The sequence below is a fragment of the Vulpes lagopus genome, chromosome 1 (genome assembly GCF_018345385.1).
Source record: "Vulpes lagopus strain Blue_001 chromosome 1, ASM1834538v1, whole genome shotgun sequence".
NCBI classification, from domain to species: domain Eukaryota; kingdom Metazoa; phylum Chordata; class Mammalia; order Carnivora; family Canidae; genus Vulpes; species Vulpes lagopus.
The window spans coordinates 165,165,537-165,183,870 of record NC_054824.1 but is presented as its reverse complement, the minus strand read 5'-3'; the positions used below and the strand labels follow the sequence as shown (position 1 = coordinate 165,183,870).

Sequence of the window (18,334 nt, the reverse complement as noted above, 5' to 3'; positions counted from 1 at the left end):
ACATAAAAAAATGTTTATTCTCATCATGTTCAATGAAAGCCATTTGTCATTTTTTTAAAAGGTAATTTATCTTTTCTCTCTGTATTTCTAAGGTTTCAACCCTCATATGAGCACCAAGAGACTCCACAAGAAAGCTTTATAGGAGCAATGTATATAACAACAAGAATTTGTTTATATTCAAACAACAATTTGTAGTATATGCAAACAACAGAGCACTCTACTACAGAGATATACCCTAAACCCAGTAGCAGTTTGGAGTTTAAAAAAAAAAAAAGTTCTAAAAGTATGAAAGTCATTAGGAAATGATATAATTTAAACAAAATTAAAAATATATACAACAATATATTATTCAGGAACACACACACACACGTATAAAACTACAAAAGATAAGCAAACAAAATTCAGGGCAATGGTTCCTTATGTAGTGGGAGAGTAGGGGGTTGCTTATGAAGAGATCTATGGGAATTCAAAGTGGGCAATGGGTACATGGGTATCCACTTCATCATTCTTCTGATACTTTAAATCTATTTTATAATTTTTTGTGTGTCTATGTGATCAGTTTTGTGTGTCAATTTGATTAGACTATAGCACCCAGTTATTTAATGAAACAATCTAGGTGTTGCTGTGGAATAATTTTGTAGATATGGTTAACATCTATAATCAGTTGATTTTAATTAAGAGATTACATTTGATAATATGGTAGGCTGCATCTAATCAGCTGAAATGCCTTATGAGTATAAAAACTAAGGTTTCTCAGAGAGGAAATTGTGACTCAAGACTGCAGCTTCAATTCCTGTCTGACTTTCTAGACTGTCCACCTGCTCTACAATAAATTTCACACTTGGCAGCTCCTTCCCCCTTCTACTGGAGCCAACTCCTTAATTTTCTTTATATATTTTATATAGATGTATATTTTTCCTGCCTCTCTAGAGAACCCTAACTGATATAATCTACTAAAAGAAAAAAGGTATTGCTAGTTTACACAGACTGAATATAGAAGGCAGAGAGTCAGAACAGAGTGATAAGAGATGGTGTGAGACAAAAAAGGTTGTGAATTTAGGGCTACTGTCAAAATAACTTCAAGCTCAAGAGTCTGAACTGGAATTAAATGATTACTTGATGAGGAGAATAACAGTAAGCCTGATAGACAGAATTTGGTGTTTTGAGTAGAATATGCAAAGCACATAAAAAACTAACAAAATACCAGAAAACAATAAAACAACTTCAGACTCTTTGGAGAAAAGACATGAATTTCTGTTAGCTAAAACACAATATTTATCAAACATCACAGAGAATGTTTTTAAACATTTTATGACATTCCCACAAAATATCATAGTTAGAAAGCTAGCTCTGCCACCTAGTGCCATAGAATGTTAAGATACGATTGCTTCCAGGTGCTCACAGAAAATACGGAAGCATTACAGCTCACAGTAATTAATATTTTACGGTAATTACAATTTTACAACAATTACAATTTTACCATAATTTTAATAATTTAAACCTGAAAAAATGGTATCCTCATTTTAGTCCACTTTCATTTGTACATGGGATAAGTTTTGTATTTATTATAAGAATAATGAAGAATGTAGCTACAATTATACCATCTTTTACTGAATCTAATATAAGTTTGGAATTGCTATGAGTTTTAATAAAATATTATTCTTGTGGAAGGCCTGTTCAACCTCCTTTCTAAATTCTGACCATCCTTGAAATCCATGTTCCTTTTCTCTTGCTGCATGTATTATCCATGCCCTACAACTACTACTCACATATTGGTTAATATCCATTCACATATTTGGTTAATATCCTTTTTGTATTATTCTTCTATAAATGAAGTCTTATCATTCTCCACATGGTTGGCAGTGACATATTTCAAAAGCAAATAACTGATATGCATCTTTGTACTTAATCCTGTAAGATTTTTCCAATTACCTACAGGAAGAGTCTAATATTTTGTAACTATCATACTTCACCATAATCTGATTTCTGCCTACTTATCCAGTCAAATAAATAATATAATCCAGCTACTCTGAGAGAGGGAAGAAAGATATAAAAGGAAGACAGAAGAAATACAAAAAAGGCAAAGAAAACAGGCACTTAATTGAAAAAATTGACAGATTATCAGTCGGTCTTATTTTTGAGTGTCACTAAATAGTAAATGAAGTGTCAGAGGCAAACATTCACTCACAAACAGTGCAGGATGGTTGTACTCAAAAAAAAAAAAAAAACATAAGTCTTTCTTACCTTAGCAGTTTTAATATAGTGGCTCAAAACTTCTGCTCTAATTTTTAATGTCTGAGCATGAAGAATTTCTCTAACAACCCAAAAGCTTACCTGCAAATAAAAACAAAAAATAGTTGAATGGCAAGATTCTTTACTCACTAGAACCCAAATAATGACAAGAGCTACTTGATGAACTACCTACAGTTGGTTAAAAAACTATACTCTCTTTCCCAGCACACCGCCAGCATATATCCACCCTATCATGAGATATTGCACACATAAAAACATCACTATGAATTTTGATTTGTAAAAGCAGACAGAAATTGTGAAGAAAAAGAACAAATTGCAATAAAACCAGTGATACAATAAGAACACTACACAAATATAAGTGATTTTGCTATATTCTGAAACACTGTGGCAGAATTAGATAAGCTTTAAGATCAGACATTATAAAATATGCTGCTTACAGCATGCTTTTCTGTGGCTGAAAATGGCCCACACTGCCATTTATTTACATTAAGCATAATCCTAAGTGTGAAGGAACCCAAGTGTTTCTTGGTATGAATAAAATGAAAATATCATGAAGAAAAATATATCTAAGTCATTCTAAAATTAAACTAAGATTGTATTTTAAAAATCAGTAATGCTTCCTCTAATTCAATAAACCACATTCACAAATTCTTTTAAAAACATTAAAAATCATTCTTTAGAAGGCAGACTAGATCTACAACACTACTAAAATACTCTACTCTGATGAAAGTAGTCTGCTTGCCATATGATATAATGTAACATATTTTTAAAATTCATTTACCATGAAAAGAAATCAAAGCACTATCAGCTGGCTTAAACTTATATATTTCTAAAAACAGGGTATATTAGTAAGAAATGACAGTGCAAAAGACAGTGTCATTGCCTCATATATATTTTTTTCCCTGTTTTAGTGAGAAACATTTCAGATTTCACTTAAAGCTTTCATCTATAAACTGCTAAAATGAACATATTTTGTATAGATTTTATAAATGTACCTATGTAAATATAAAATGTATATATTTTACAGTTTTCTTCATATTTGTTAGTATATTTGGAATTGTTATGAGTTTTAATAAAATATTATTCTTGTGGAATGCCCTATTCAACCTCATCTCTAAATTCTGATCATCCTTGAAATCCATGTTCCTTTCTCTTGCTGCATTTATTATCCATGCCCTACAACTACTACTCAATTCACATATTTGAATTGGGCTACTAATGGCAATAATTATCCCTGATTCTGATAAAGTATATTCCTAAAATACATAAAAAGCTATAGATATTTTATCAACAACCTTAGCAAGTATCACTCGTGAATTCAATCTAAACTGCATGATCACTGACTTTATAAATTTAATGTGAGACATGATTTTAAAGCATGACCAAAAAGTTTTCGTCATTCTTTCCACTGAAAAAGTTGGGGTGTATGTCACCTGTCATGTCATCTGGACAGGCCTATGACTGCTTCAATGAACAGAAGATTAACAAAATTGATGTTAACTTCCAGGACAAGGTCATAAAAGAGCATGAAGCCCCTGCCTTGATTGCTGGAACTTCTGTCGGAAATTCCTGAACTACCACGTAGGAAGTTCAACTGACTACCTAAGATCACCATGCTGGAAAGGCTAAGTGTGGGTTAGCCAGCACTCCCCAGTCCCAGCTAAAGCCAACCACACCTGAGAATACTGATCCAGAATGACCAACACTAAGATAAAGTTCAATGAAATTACTGAGAAAAAAAATCTGTTGGCCATTCAGACAAAAAGATAAAGTAATTTTTAAGGAAAAGAAAATTTAATTATCATCAGACTTTTCAACAGCAAGTTATCAGGAAAAAAATGGAACAATATAATATCATCAAGGAAAGTAAACTTTATGCAGAGGACAGAAAAAAATGTCAGCAGGCAAGAATTCAGGTATTACTGTTCTTTTTTATTTATTTATTTATTTATTTATTTATTTATTTATTTATTTAATTTTTTAGGTATTACTGTTCTAATGAGCCCTCCTGAGTACTGTAATGGAGAATGAGCTTCAGGCAACCAACATGCCTAGAGAAACACCAATATAAGGATGGTATTTTTTCATAGAACTAAGACTAAGAAGAGTTTTAAAGAGAGTACAGTATATAATGCCTATATACTAAGACAATATGTAGTACAATTATAAAAAACAGAACATCTACAAAACATGTATCTGTTTATAATAACATTATTGGTATTAGTATTATTGTTCTGAGTCTGTTGTTTGTTATGAAGGATAAAGCAAATGAGTATAAGGTACTGTAACATGTACTGTTTTCCTTGAAAGCCAGGATCCTGGGTATGGAAGAAAGAACATGTAGATGTAATACTGAAGAGTTGGAAGTAAAACTCTAGTCCTGAATTTGAATTAGAAGTACCAATATGAACTCACGAGACACTTTATCTTTAAACAGTTCTATGTCTATGTGTATGATATACAGATAACCTAGCTATCTCTGCTGAAAAAGGTGTGGAAATTGTCATTCTGATAGCAATGAGCATTCCTAGCATCCAGGTCCATTTCCTCCTGTAAGAAACCAGGACTTACTAAAGAAATGTTGATTCCAGGTGGTGGACAGGTAATGGATAAAATGAACCTGAAACATCTTTGTGTTCCAGATAGCTAGGAAACTATTCAAGACTACTAGGATCATGACAAAGGACATGAAAGCCAACTTGAAAAGACTTCCACTGGCCAAAGATAGAACAAATATTACTTTAAATAAAGATAAAACTGCAGTGGGTTGAAACATATCATATGCATTTAAATTTATGAGTTCATAATGATATTAAAAAATGTAAAAAGTACTTGGTCACACTATTAGAGGAAGGGAGAACACCAATTCATTACCTTTAGAATTATTAAATAAAGGGAAGAATCAAACATTTATCCTTCTTTGTTTATAGGAAATGAACCTCTGGACAAGCAAATATCAGATGATCAGATGAGGGAAAAATGTTTCTTTGTAAAAGTGTTTCAAGGGGCAACTGGGTGGCTTAGTCAGTTAACTGTCTGCCTTTGGCTCAAGTCATGGTCCTAGAGTCCTCACAACAAGCCCTGCATTGGGCTCCCTGCTTTTCTTCTCCCTCTCCCCCTCCCCCTGCTCATGCTGTCTATCTATCTCAAACAAATAAATAAGTAATCTTTATAAAGGCATTTCAACTAATAAAATGAAAAAGAATGAAACGAGAATGAACCTTTTAACAACTCAATGAATTAAGACACAACTGCTAATACCATGAGAAAGACAACTACATATTATGTGCCTCCATTGAAAAGAAAAAAAAACACAACAATACATATTCTTGCCAAATGCAATGAACACAGATCTTTAGAACCAGCATCTACTTTCCAGAAAACACAACATATTAAACTATACTGGAGGCAAGCTGGACTGTGGGAGACTCAAAATTAAATCAGAATGCCTGGGTGCCTTCACAGGTAAATGGTAAGGAAAAGAAAGGGATGAAGGAAGATACTGTCAATTAAAAAATCTTATATATTTAACAAATTTTAAAAATTGACAAAGCTAAACAGTAGAATTTAAGTAGCTACATATAGGTGATAAAACCATAAAAAGACACACCAGAAAGTATGATTAAAAGGACAATGATTACTCTCGGAGTAAAAAAGGGTGTGACAGGGCTGAGGCACATGTAGGGGTTTCTAGGGTATTTGGTAAAATTTTATTCTTTGACCTGGGTGGTGTTACAAGGATATTTGCTTGACAATAATTTATTGAACCATGTATTTGTTTTGTGGGTTTTTTTGTGTCCATTTTTTACTTAGTAAAATGAGTAATTAATTTTACTTAGTTTAAAATGAGTAAGAAATAAGAGAATAATAAAAATGATCAGGGAGATTTGAAAATGACAGATCTTGTGAAAATGATGCGGAGGGAGAGTGAAATTAAAATGAGAAAGAGCTAGAATGAGAAGGTCTGTGGAAGTAGTGATCTGTTTTTCTTGTTCACTAATATATTCCAAGCACTGAGAACAGTGCCAGGACACATCAGAAACTTAATATTTATTGAATACAAATGAAAGCTGAAGTCATTTGATGATAATTAGATCACAAAGTTTGATGATACCAAGTATTTATAAGGATAAGTAGTAACAAAAATTCTTGTACTCTGCTGGTAGGAATGCAAACTGGTTCAGCCATTAAAAAAAAAAAAAAGACACAGTCTTTTATAGTTAAATATGCAGCCACTTTCTATGATACAAATTTTACATCTAGGCAAATTTTTTAAACACATCTTAATGTATCAATTTAGTGAGTATAAATATTAATGTTACTGCTTTTTTTAGTTATTGTAAAGATCAAAGAACAAATCATCTAATAAAAATAAATATTATTTCAGAATACTTGTTACTGCTGTGTGTCCATACTGAATTGTAGTGTAAAATATTTTATCTTATTGTGGGTCACCTGCAAGAAGGTCTGAAAGCCACTGCCTAGAGAAACTATTGCACATAAGCACCAAGATTCAGAATATTCCTAGTAGCATTCTTCATAATAGCAAAAAATTAGGAAACATATCTCGTATTCATCCTCAAAAGAATGATAAATTCATTTTGACGCATTTGTGCAATGAAATACTAGAGAGCAGTGAAAAATCAATGAATTAGAGCTAAATACATGACCATATATATGGAGAAACACCAAAGTGAAAAAAAGCCAACCACAAAAGAATACATATAGTTTGATGCTATATTTTACAAGGATGAAAAACAAGATTATACAACATGCTACTTAGGGATACAAATATTTCTAATACATCTATAAAAGAATTACAAGAAGAGTTTCAGAAAATTTAAAAGACCAGCCCCCAAAACACAAACCCCAAGGTTTTCAGATAATGGTTACCCCTTAAGAGAGGGTAGAGGGAAGAACCTGAAAAAATTTTTCAACAGGTTGGGTAATATTCTATTTCTTAGCTTATGTGGTGAATTAAAAGTCATTTATTAGAATGCTTAATATTTAAAACATTATATGAACTTGTCATTTCTGTAGGCTAACAATTGTTGAACCTAACAGCAGCAATTTCACATGATTAAAAATATTTAACATATCCTTTGAAATATACCCAGTATTTCATAAACAAGTAAATCTTAGAAAACATTTATTCATAGTATATTTTTAACTGTAGTTGCTTTATTCAGAGTTTTATAATCACATGGAGGTGTTATAAAAACCTTATATCTGCAGCCCAAAATACATTAAACTTAAAGATAATTTTTTAACTGTTTATCATGGAAAACTTAAAATGTATAATGAACTAAACAGAAAAAAACAATGAAGTCTCTGATACACATTAAACAGCTTCAACAATTATGGATATATAGGGATAAATGGAAACTCTGAAATATATTTCCACCTCTTCTAAGTCTAAACTGAAAAGCAGAGATGCAGATTGGATTTAAAAAAATAAAAGGAAGACCCAATGATATGCTGTCTACAAAAGATTCATTTTAAAAATAATGGTGCAGGGGCATCTGGGTGGCTCAGTCAGTTAAGTCTGCCTTCAGCTCAGGTCATGATCTTGGGATCCTGGGACTGAGCCCTGTGCTGGGCAACCCAATGAGTGGGAAGTCGGCTTCTCTCTAGCCCTTTGCCCTTCCTCCACTTCTGCTTATGCTCACTGTGTGTGTGTGTCTTTCTCTCAAATAAATAAAATCTTAAAAAAAAATAATAATAATGGCGCAGATAGGCTCCTTCTAAAAGACTCTAATATCTTTCATAATTTGCTATTTTAAATCTCCTAGGACCCTACTAGGAGAAATTAATAGGATAATGGAGCAATTAAGTGAGATTATAGGATCAACTGTGATCTGGAATAAGGATAAAAGCTTTTGGTAGTATGTGACATATTTGACTCTGACAACTTTCTGGTTTAAGAATAATATAATTTAGTAAGTTTTTTGTAAGAATACGTAACCAGTCCTTAATTGGATTTGAAGTTTAAATTTTCACTATAACAAAGTATGGATATTCCCAACCAAAACATGAAAAACAGAACTAAGTCATTATAGTCCTTAGTACCGGCAAAAGCAAACAAAGCATTTCAGAAGAGATAACACCCTCAATCTAGGCAGCAGCAGAATTCCCATAAAGTACAGATAAAGCTTAAAGGAACATAAGCTCTCAATTTAAAATTACAAAATGCATAAGAAAACAAACCATTTTGCATATGGATGAGCAGAAATTAAAAGAATTAGTACTTTGGATAACACAGAAATTATAAAATAAAATGTTGAAAATGATTTAAGAAATATTAGAAATGACACTAGTGTAAAAGCACACATATTTGAAACATATATGATCCCTCTATAAGAGAATTAGTGAAGTGAAATATAGATCTGAGGAAATCATGCAGAATAGAGCTCCAAGAAATAGATATAAAAATATGAAAGGTTAAGATACAAGTAGAAAAGAATATCAAGCCTCAACAAATTTCCAATAGAAATTACAGGAAAAAAACAAACAAACAGAGATCATGCAGAGAGACAATGTTTGGAGAGAGAGTGGCTGAAAGTATCTCAGCATTGATGTGAAAAGTTAAGCTACTTCTTAATGAAAATACACTGAGGAATTGTATTTCACAAACTAAATTACCAAAATTTTATAAGCAACTCACATGATTAAATCTTCTTGTGAAGGCAACAGCATTTGGTGCAGAACTGTATTTTTCTTTTTTATTCCATCCACAACTTGAAAGCTCCTGCAAAAATGAGTTTAAAATACATTCATGAAATACCCCAGTTTTCATGTTATATTTAGGGTTTCAAAACATACAAGACAGCTGTGTCCTTTCCTAGAACTATTTTATTTAACAGGAACATATCTAATGCTATAACCACTCAGTTAAATCATAAAAACAAATTCTATTATAATGCAAGAGAGCAAAACTACTTGTCTATGAGAATATAGATAACAAGACTTACACTCTACAGGGAGATTGGTGGATTCATCTTTGTAGACCTTTGAATATCAAAAGGAAGGAACTACAGATAATGAAAGTTGAGCTTCCTACAATGTACAGTGAAGCCTAGTCAGGCCCCATTCAGTTACTCAGAGCTTCTAATTAGCTTTCCAGTACTTCACTATTTGAGCTGATAGCCAACTATCCCAGATATGTAATGAAATTCCTAATAAAAATTAGTTCTTGGTACCCTGCAGGGTCTGTCAATAGAATTCAAAGGGCTCAGTAAACTTGTATGTAAAAAATTAAATTTTTATTTCATATTAAGTTCTAACGATGTGACATTCCTTTTAATTATAAATATAGAGTACAAATTACAGAAAATTAGCAATACGTATGACTTTATCACTGAAAAAAATTTTCATATCACATTACAGTGGTACAGATATAATCATTTATACTTATCACTAGTATGAAATTATGAGCTCATCATCTGTGGACCTTAATATGTTAATAAAGAAGCATATATATGTTGCTATGTGACAGAAAAGTATGTTGATAGGTATGTTTTAAGAGAAATGATTTTCTTTGATTTTAAAGCAGAGTTCAACTCCATGGGCTTTATTCATGTGCCAAAGGGGTCCAAGGTTCAAAATAGGTTAAGAACTTTGCTGTTATGCAATAATCACCACCAGAAAGAGTCAGAATCTATCTGAAGAAATCTATCTAAATAGAGGAAAATAAGTTAGAGCAGGGAACAAAACAAACAAAAAACTGAGAAAAGAAAAACAAAATCATATAGTTATTTCTCTCAGATGGATGAAAATAGATATTGCTCCCATTAGGCAAAAACAGGGCGATAGATTTAGAGAACAAAACAAGAGCTTTTGGAAATGAAAAACACAATAAGGAAGATTTTTAAAACCAACATAAGAGTTGTGAAATAAAAGTGATAAAACCTTTTAAAAAATAAATTCAAAATAGGAGTAAAAATATTATGTTAATTAGACTTCATAAGAGTCAAGTGTCTGAACAATAACAAGAATTTTAAGAAAGAACAGAGAAAAACAACTTATCAAAAAAAAATTTTAATGCTTCCTAGAACTTAAAGGACAAGAAAAGACCTGTCTCATGCCCTGTATAATGGATTAAATTTTAAAATCCCTGAAAACCAAGGCCTCACATCAAAAAATTACAGCACATTAAGACTATGAAATTATAAATCTATAAGATTCAATAACAAACCAAAATAAAAATAGAGCACATGGAGAAAAAAGGGATCAAAGGTATCAGATACCTTAAGAATAACACTAAAAGTCAAAGACAACTGAAACAATGTCTTCAAAATCCTAGAATTCTGTGTCCAATAAAAATATGAATTAAGTATGAAAATGTACTACAGAGATTTTCAGACATGAAAGTCTCAGAGTATTTGTCTTCCATGCACCTATTATCAGAGAGCTAGAAAAGTATGTGGTTCCTCAAAATAAACTAGCAAATTAAGAAAAAGACATGGGATCTAGGAAATTGAGTAACCAACATAAAAAGAAAATACTATAAATACCCAGATTAACTTAAAGGGAGATCCTAGGACAAGACTATGAGCAAAGTTTTTTGCTCAGATATTAACTAGCAAGAGGACAGAAATTCCAAGAGAGGTGCCTCTCAAAGATGAAGCAATACCTAACTAAGAGTTTGAACACACTGGGAAGAAACAATTCACTATATTCACCACTGGCAGAAAAGTTAGTGACAAGTACAGAGAAAGCTTAAATAAGTTATTAGCTCATGGAAAACAAAATTGACTGTGGCTCAACTGTAAAGAATAGTTGACCCATGATTACTTATATCAAAATTATTACCTAATTATATGTGAAAAAGAGGACGAAGTAAAGTATAAATGTCAGGGTAAGAGAATGTAAGAGTGTGAAATCATCTTCTACAGTATAGAGTCAATAAATCATATCCAAAATTATAAACGATAGGCAGTTAAATGCATTATTTGAAAACTGGGTATATATTTCTCCAAGGAGGAACAGCTAAGACACTGGATGGATGTGGGTTCAAGGATGGGTGGGGCTGGTAGAAATACATGACCTTTTAAATGTGATATATTCTGATCTTCCACAAAATTTACAAATAGAACAAAAAGAAATGGACTGAGGGGAAGACGGAGGAAATAGTTATGACAATACAATACTCCATAAACACAGGTACTATTCCCTTGACTAGGGTTGTGTCTGAATACTGAAAAAAAGTGGTAGATTCAAGGTATTTTGGAGGCAGGAAGGCCTTAGTCAAAAACAGGATTCACACAGTATAAGCTGAGAAGGAGGTATCCAAAGGTACTCAGATTCCTGTTTCTGGTCTGAGTAATTGGAATGGAGAATATTGAGGAAAGAAAACAGCAATTACTGCTTCAACACAGTGGATAAGCAGTCAATGCTCTGAAGATATCAATCGCTAACTTTTTTAAAACCGAAAGTTAGATTACAATTTTCAGATTTGAAATTACTGAAGGACTGGGTGACGAGCACTGAGGAGGGCATTTGATGAGATGAGCACTGGATGTTATACTATATGTTGGCAAATCAAACTTAAATAAAAACAAATGTAAAAAAAGTGAAATTTTTTAAAAAAGTGAATTTACTGAAGGAAAATATAAACAACAGAAGCAATGCTACAGAAAAAAAAAATTATTTGTTACTGAGCCTAGATCTAGGGTCATTTCACATTACCTCCTTGCATAGACAGAAGATACTTAGTGACAGACATTATGTGAATGTAAAAATGATATAACTATATTAAAAACATCTAACTGCTAGAAAGTATTTTTGTTCTAAAAAATATCAATATAAATATATTAATACATATTAATATAACTATAGAAAGATGGCGCATTTTAGGGCAAATTCCTAGGATTAAATCTATAAATAATGAACTAGTTTTTAACAAATTAATATTATTTCCAAATTTATATTCATGCTATGATCAAAGTGTCTGTGTCAAACTGATTTATACTTATCAAATTACTCATGTAGCCATTTGATGGAGTTCAAACTCAATAGCAAAGCTTTACATATCAAATGAATTTCATTTTCCTGTTATAAGTAAGGCTACACTATATATAATGAATATCCTCACAACTTTTCTAACATTTCTGCTCATTTCCTAAAAAAATAGTCCTTCAAATCGCTAGGCCAAAGAGTATGAACCTTTTCAAGGCTTTGATACCTGTCAAATTGCCCTCCTGAAGTACACAGTCATTTATACTACTACAATTGAGTGTCACTTTCCTAAAAGTTTCCATATATCACTTCTTTAATTTCCCTATCTGTAAGAGTAATCATGTTGGTTCAAAGGAGAGAAAAGGGAAGGTAGGGGCCATGAATCACCTGGAAACCCACCATGGAGAGAATCTATGAAAACATCTTCCCAATTTTCTTTATGTGAATATGGGGGCCTAGTTCTTGTCTAAAGTAGCCAATACTTTTATTGTCCTCTTTTGTGTGATTTAATCTTCTGGTTTTATGCTTAAAAGGCTGCCTCAGCCTGAGAACAGATGTCTTGATAGTAGCAGTAAAAGTAATAGTTAATACTAATACAGAGATTCTTGAATGCCAGGCACTATTCTAAATACTTTATACATACATACCAAGTCCTTTGAATCTATCTTCATCACAATATTATTATAAATTATGATAAACAAGGAACCCAGATAAAAGTATCAGTGAATCATGGCTTTATTTTTTTTTACACTAAAAACTTCTGAATGCTTTTCTGACTCCTCAAATAAAAAAAGATAAAAATTTGGATAAAAAGTTCATCCAATTCGTAGAATATTTCAAAATCATTACCTTAATAGAAAAATGTTTTGTCCCTCTAACAAAATTCTCTTGGAAGGTGACAGAAAGGAGGTAGGTATGAATGAATCTATGGTCACATAGTACTTGGGAGCAAATGGATGAAAATTCCACTGGATCCATCCACTCTAAAGAAAGTATAATTGGAAAATGTAAAGACATAAGCAGGTTTTACAAAACCTCTTAAGACAGTAGCTTCTGCTCATAAAATATTTCCCCTTTAAGACAATGCTATACTACTAGCACATCTAACACAACAATAAACTATAACAATGGAGAACAGATTAGTGGTTCCAGGAGTTAAGGATGGTGAGGAGTAGGCAGAAGTGGGACTGGCTGACTACAGAGGGGTAACACAAGGGAGAGAGGGCTCTGTGGTATGGCAATAGTTCTGTATCCTGTATGAGGTGATGGTCAGGCAAAACTGTACACAGAAAACAATGTTATAGAACTATATAGATACATGTTGTGTAATGTTCATTCCCTGGTTTTGCTACTGTACCATCCTTATGTACCATGTAGCTTCCCTGGGAAACTGGGTGAAGGGTAAGTGGGGAATCTCTGCAATATTTTTGCAACCTCCTATGAATCTCTCCGTGTACGGTTTTTTGCAAGTTCCAGTAATCTATAATTACTCCAAAATAAAGTTAAACAACAATAATAAAAATCAATTTAATGAATTATGGAGCTGAAATTGCATCGGGACTCCAGGAACTCACTACTTTCTTCTGAAACTTGACATGCATTTATATTAGCTAGCCTTAAAAGGAATTTTACCCTGTTCCACATCTACCTCTCAAAAGCCACTGAACTTTCCCATAAGAAAAAAAAATTGCTTTTCCCTTTTCTCTTTTTGTCTCAGATTCTAGAATCTTCTTCCAAGAGGCACCATAAGCAATCTAAGAAATAAATTCTGCCACTCGTGGGGTCTTGCATTTGACAGCATTTATCAGCCTAGTCAAGGGTTATTCTATACTAAAACATCTTGCATGAACACCAAAAAGTAACCTTTGTGACTCAAAGGATGCTTTTTACACGTCTGATTTAGGAACAGGAATGATTAAAGTCAAGCACTATGTAAGTAAGCCTCTATTTTGGCAAAGGCACAATGAAACACAACAGCCTTGATACCTCTTAAAATATGTTCAACTGGATTAATTTACAATTTTTGAATCAGGCAGTAAAAAGAAATCTAACAGCAACTCACAGATATAAAAGCAATTTTTAAATGGTCATTGAAATGTATTTGAAAGAATATTCATGGGCTCATTTTGAACCATGAAACTGTCGAGCCCAATTTTGCACTGACTTTATTTTGGAAGCATGTGGGGAGCAAACACCACAACTGGTGACCACCTACCCTATGAAAGAATTACTGATTTTCACAGGAGCCACAGCTTCTCTTATGTCTCTTGTAGGTTTGTTCTGTAAAGTCAAATTCTTGTTCTAAATTTCATCTTGTAGGTTCCAACACTCTTAAAAGGACTGCTCTAAGGGTGATGTTGTAGGGATACCTAAAGATAGAAGAAGAGAAAAGGCCAATATAGACCAGCATGTAGACAGAGATTGAGAGAAGAAAAGAAAAAGTGATGGAATCTAAAAAAGACTGTGGAGGGAGAGGGGGTCCTCACAAGAAGAAAAATTTTTTTAATTGAGGTATAGTTGACACACAGAAGATAATTACTGTTAAGATACTCTTATGCTCAAAAATGCAAAGCTTTAAAGGGATATAGTATCTCCATTAGCATTCAGTCTATATGGCTATTCAGAAAGAAGTCTCAGCCACAGATGATGTGCTCATTATGATTCCTGTATTTTTAAACAACAAACTTTTGAAACTATAAAACTTCAATGTGTTATATGAAATAAAAAATATCCCTTCTCTTTTCTAACATACTCACATTCTCTGTCCCCTCTCCACACTGCCTCCTGACACATTAAAGCTGCCTCTAGAATGAGGGCAGAGATAAAGGCAGGAGCTATCTTGTGCTACCAGTGATGCCATGATATACCTACTCTCCTAATCAACAATGTTCCTCTTTACTTCTCTGGTTTTATTCTAACCCTAACCGTACTACATAATAAATAAGTTCATGGTGATGAGCAGCAATAATATAACTTATAAAATAGTTTGCACCTTGCTTCTAACAGAAAAAGTCAAATCTTTCATGTCTTCTTTGCTTTCTTCAAACCTCTTACTATATTCATGAATTGTTTGTATTTCAATTCTAACGCAAATGATAATTTTCATTAAAATAAACATAGAACTATGGTAATCCTGATTTTGGAACTTTGGATAATGCCAAGAATCTAGTCTCTGCATACACAAAAAAATCAGCATCATAAAAAAAAAAAAAAAATCAGCATCAGAAGAAAGCTCTTTTACATATTCTGTCAGAAATATCTCAATTGTACATTTTTCAGAAATGTTTCAGTAAGAGTCGGGATTACCTATTATGCGCTTTTCCTCATTTCACCAGCATTCTTCCTCAATCTCTAGTGTATCCCAGTTACACAAGAGGGCCTTATCTGTCCTTTTTATATAATGTCTGTTTATTGATATAATCTAAACCACTCACTGACCTGATTATTAGAACTTATAGTAAAGTGTAAAGCTTTCTTCCTTGACTGTAATACACATCAGAGGGACCTTCAGTCAGAGTCAGTCACTTTATGAACACCTGAGAACCTCATAAGACAGGCAAACATTACCCAGTGTAATAACTACAGTACAGATTTCAAGCACAGTTCACCCTTTGAGAATTATTGAAAGCACCAGAGAATGGCGACTAGAAAGAAAATCTGACTGCAAGCAAACTTTCTGTTGTAACACATCCTATGTTGAGTAATACAATACTCATTCTGAAGAGAAACCCCATTGATGTGATAACCATGGCAATGTCGTCAGAAGAAATATAAGCTTTATAGAACATGAGAGAACTCATAATAGACAAAACCCCAAAACCCATAAATATAATAAACATGGAAAGACCTTCAGAATACAGTCATTGCTTCCTCAACATAAAAGAACCCACAGAGAAGGAAGCCCTATAAATGTGTAAGAGCTATCTAAAAGAAAACAAACCTCCAAGATCAAAACGGAAATCACACCAAGAAATCTGTATGTGTAAGAATGTGGAAAAGCCTTAACAAGAGCTGAGCTTCAACTAAGTACCAGAAAATTTATACTAGAAATTAATGAATGTGCAGAATCTTTAACCTGCCCTTATTAAGCATTAAATAATTCATACTATGGAAAAAAACCTGAAAATGTTCTCTTTTTTTAAAAAAGATTGTATTTATTTATTCATGAGAGACAGAGAGACAGAGAGAGAGAGAGGCAGAGACAGGCAGAGGAAGAAGCAGGCTCCATGGAGGGAGCCCGATGTGGGACTTGATCCCGGGACTCCAGGATTGTGCCCTAGGCTGAAGGCAGGCGCTAAACTTCTGAGCCACCCAGGGATCCCCTGAAAATGTTAATTGTGGGTGGGGAAAAAAAACCCACACTCCTGTTTCCATAGAAAGAATATTATTTAATAAGAGTCACACTCTTGGACTAGTAACATACTTTTGCAGAAATGATACCAAACATAATAAACAATGGGTGATGATGTGTCTGTAGGCTATGCAGTATAAAGCTTTGGAATGGTCATTTACCAAACTCAAATACTGAACAGGTATTAATCTAGGCATTAGAGATACATCAGTGAACACAAAGCAGACAAAAGACAAAAGTTTCTGCCCTTGTGGAATTTATGTTCTAGTGAGAGGATAACACACCCTAATCTTAAAGAGCTTGACTCATAACCACCACTCAACCCTTTTTACCTCCTTAAGACTCCTGCAGTTTTGATCAAAATTATATGTTACTGATTGAGAACTACCCTTAAGTGCAGCTCTTACTCTGAAGTCACCAATAAAAAATAATCCTACTTCCAGGAATTTCTGGAAGACACATTAGGTATTTTAAAGACCCAATAGTCCAAAACCCTTTACTTCAGAGAATCAATAATTTTTAAAAAGGCCAAAGATATGAAACAGATTCTATTAATGGCACAATTTATAAATGGCAAAGCTGAAAAAAAACTACAAGTCTTCTGGCTCCCTGTTTTTATGTTTTGCCACTAAAAATTCTCTTTTGGGACTCAAAAGGCTTTAAAATAAATTTCAAAATAAGTGAAATTTAGTAATTAAAATTTTGAGTACCCACTTAGAGCTATGAATGTTAGACACTGACTAAAAAAGAAAATAGAGGGCAGCCCGGGTGGCTCGGTGGTTTAACACTGCCTTCGGCCCAGGGTGTGATCCTGTAGTCCTGGATCGAGTCCCACATCAGGCTCCCTGCATGGAGCCTGCTTCTCCCTCTACTTGTGTCTCTGCCTCTCTTTCTCTCTGTGTTTCTCATGAATAGATAAATAAAATCTTTAAAAAAAATTAATTAAAAAAATTAAAAAAGGAGAAAAGAGGCAGCGAAATACATGGCAATTTGTGCCCAAAACTGGTTTGAACAAATGAAAAAAAGAGAGAGATAGGCGGCTCCATGGAAATAAGAGACACATTAACAGTGGTGAATACAAACATTAGAACTGCTAACCTTTTCCCTTCTTTGTAATCACTATGATGACAGTTTGGACAACCATATCATTGTGTGGTCTCCCCATCACTAAGAGATGACCACTCACGGAGAGGAGGGAAGAAGAGTGAAGAGCTGGTTTTGAGTGAGAGGGATCACCATCCACAGAAGCATCCAAATTTGGCCACTTTGACTGGGCCAGTGGGCAAATGAAGATTCTTAGGATTTCTGTAGCACCAGCTATGGGAACATCAGGGCAAAGTGCTCAGACAGAGAGGGATCTGTTGGTACAGAGAGGACGGGCTGTGCAGAGCCGTGTCCCAGGCCTAACAAATGTTCACAGACACTAGAGAGTGCTCACATTTCTAGAACTAGTGAGCTACAGCCTTATAAAAACACTGTACTCTCAATAACTATCCTTCAGATTTGACAGAGATGGGGAAGGGGAGAAAAGTTATTTAGGAGGTAAAATAAATTGGTATTAAAAACAGACAGATGGTGTACATCACACAGACAGGGAATCTTTAAAAATAAAAACAGATTTTTTTTTTGTAGTTATATTCCTACTAAATAGTTTTTATATCACTGATGAATTTTCCTGTAACATTAAATTCTTTTCACTAGTAAGCATTGGTTCTTCCGACCATAAAACAAAAACACTAAGAAATGAAGTACCAAATCTGTTCTTTTTTCTTC

General features: G+C 33.3%; 1 protein-coding gene across 5 annotated transcripts in view; it reads right to left on the bottom strand.

Moving 5' to 3' along the window:
• Nucleotides 1-18,334, bottom strand: part of RALGPS2 (Ral GEF with PH domain and SH3 binding motif 2) — a 162,853-nt gene that overhangs the window by 88,673 nt on the left and 55,846 nt on the right. For 4 of the 5 annotated variants that reach the window (XR_005987736.1, XM_041754484.1, XM_041754473.1 and 1 more), the window contains 2 exons: nucleotides 8,918-9,001; nucleotides 2,245-2,334 (listed from right to left, as the gene is read on the bottom strand). Coding sequence is in view for 4 of the 5 variants with exons in the window: in XM_041754484.1 (XP_041610418.1) it covers nucleotides 2,245-2,334; nucleotides 8,918-9,001 (174 nt within the window). In the remaining variant the exon portion in view is untranslated. Of the gene's footprint in view, nucleotides 1-2,244; nucleotides 2,335-8,917; nucleotides 9,002-13,059; nucleotides 13,194-14,425; nucleotides 14,580-18,334 lie in introns of all 5 variants that reach the window. The other variant, XM_041754505.1, reaches the window with a different exon arrangement.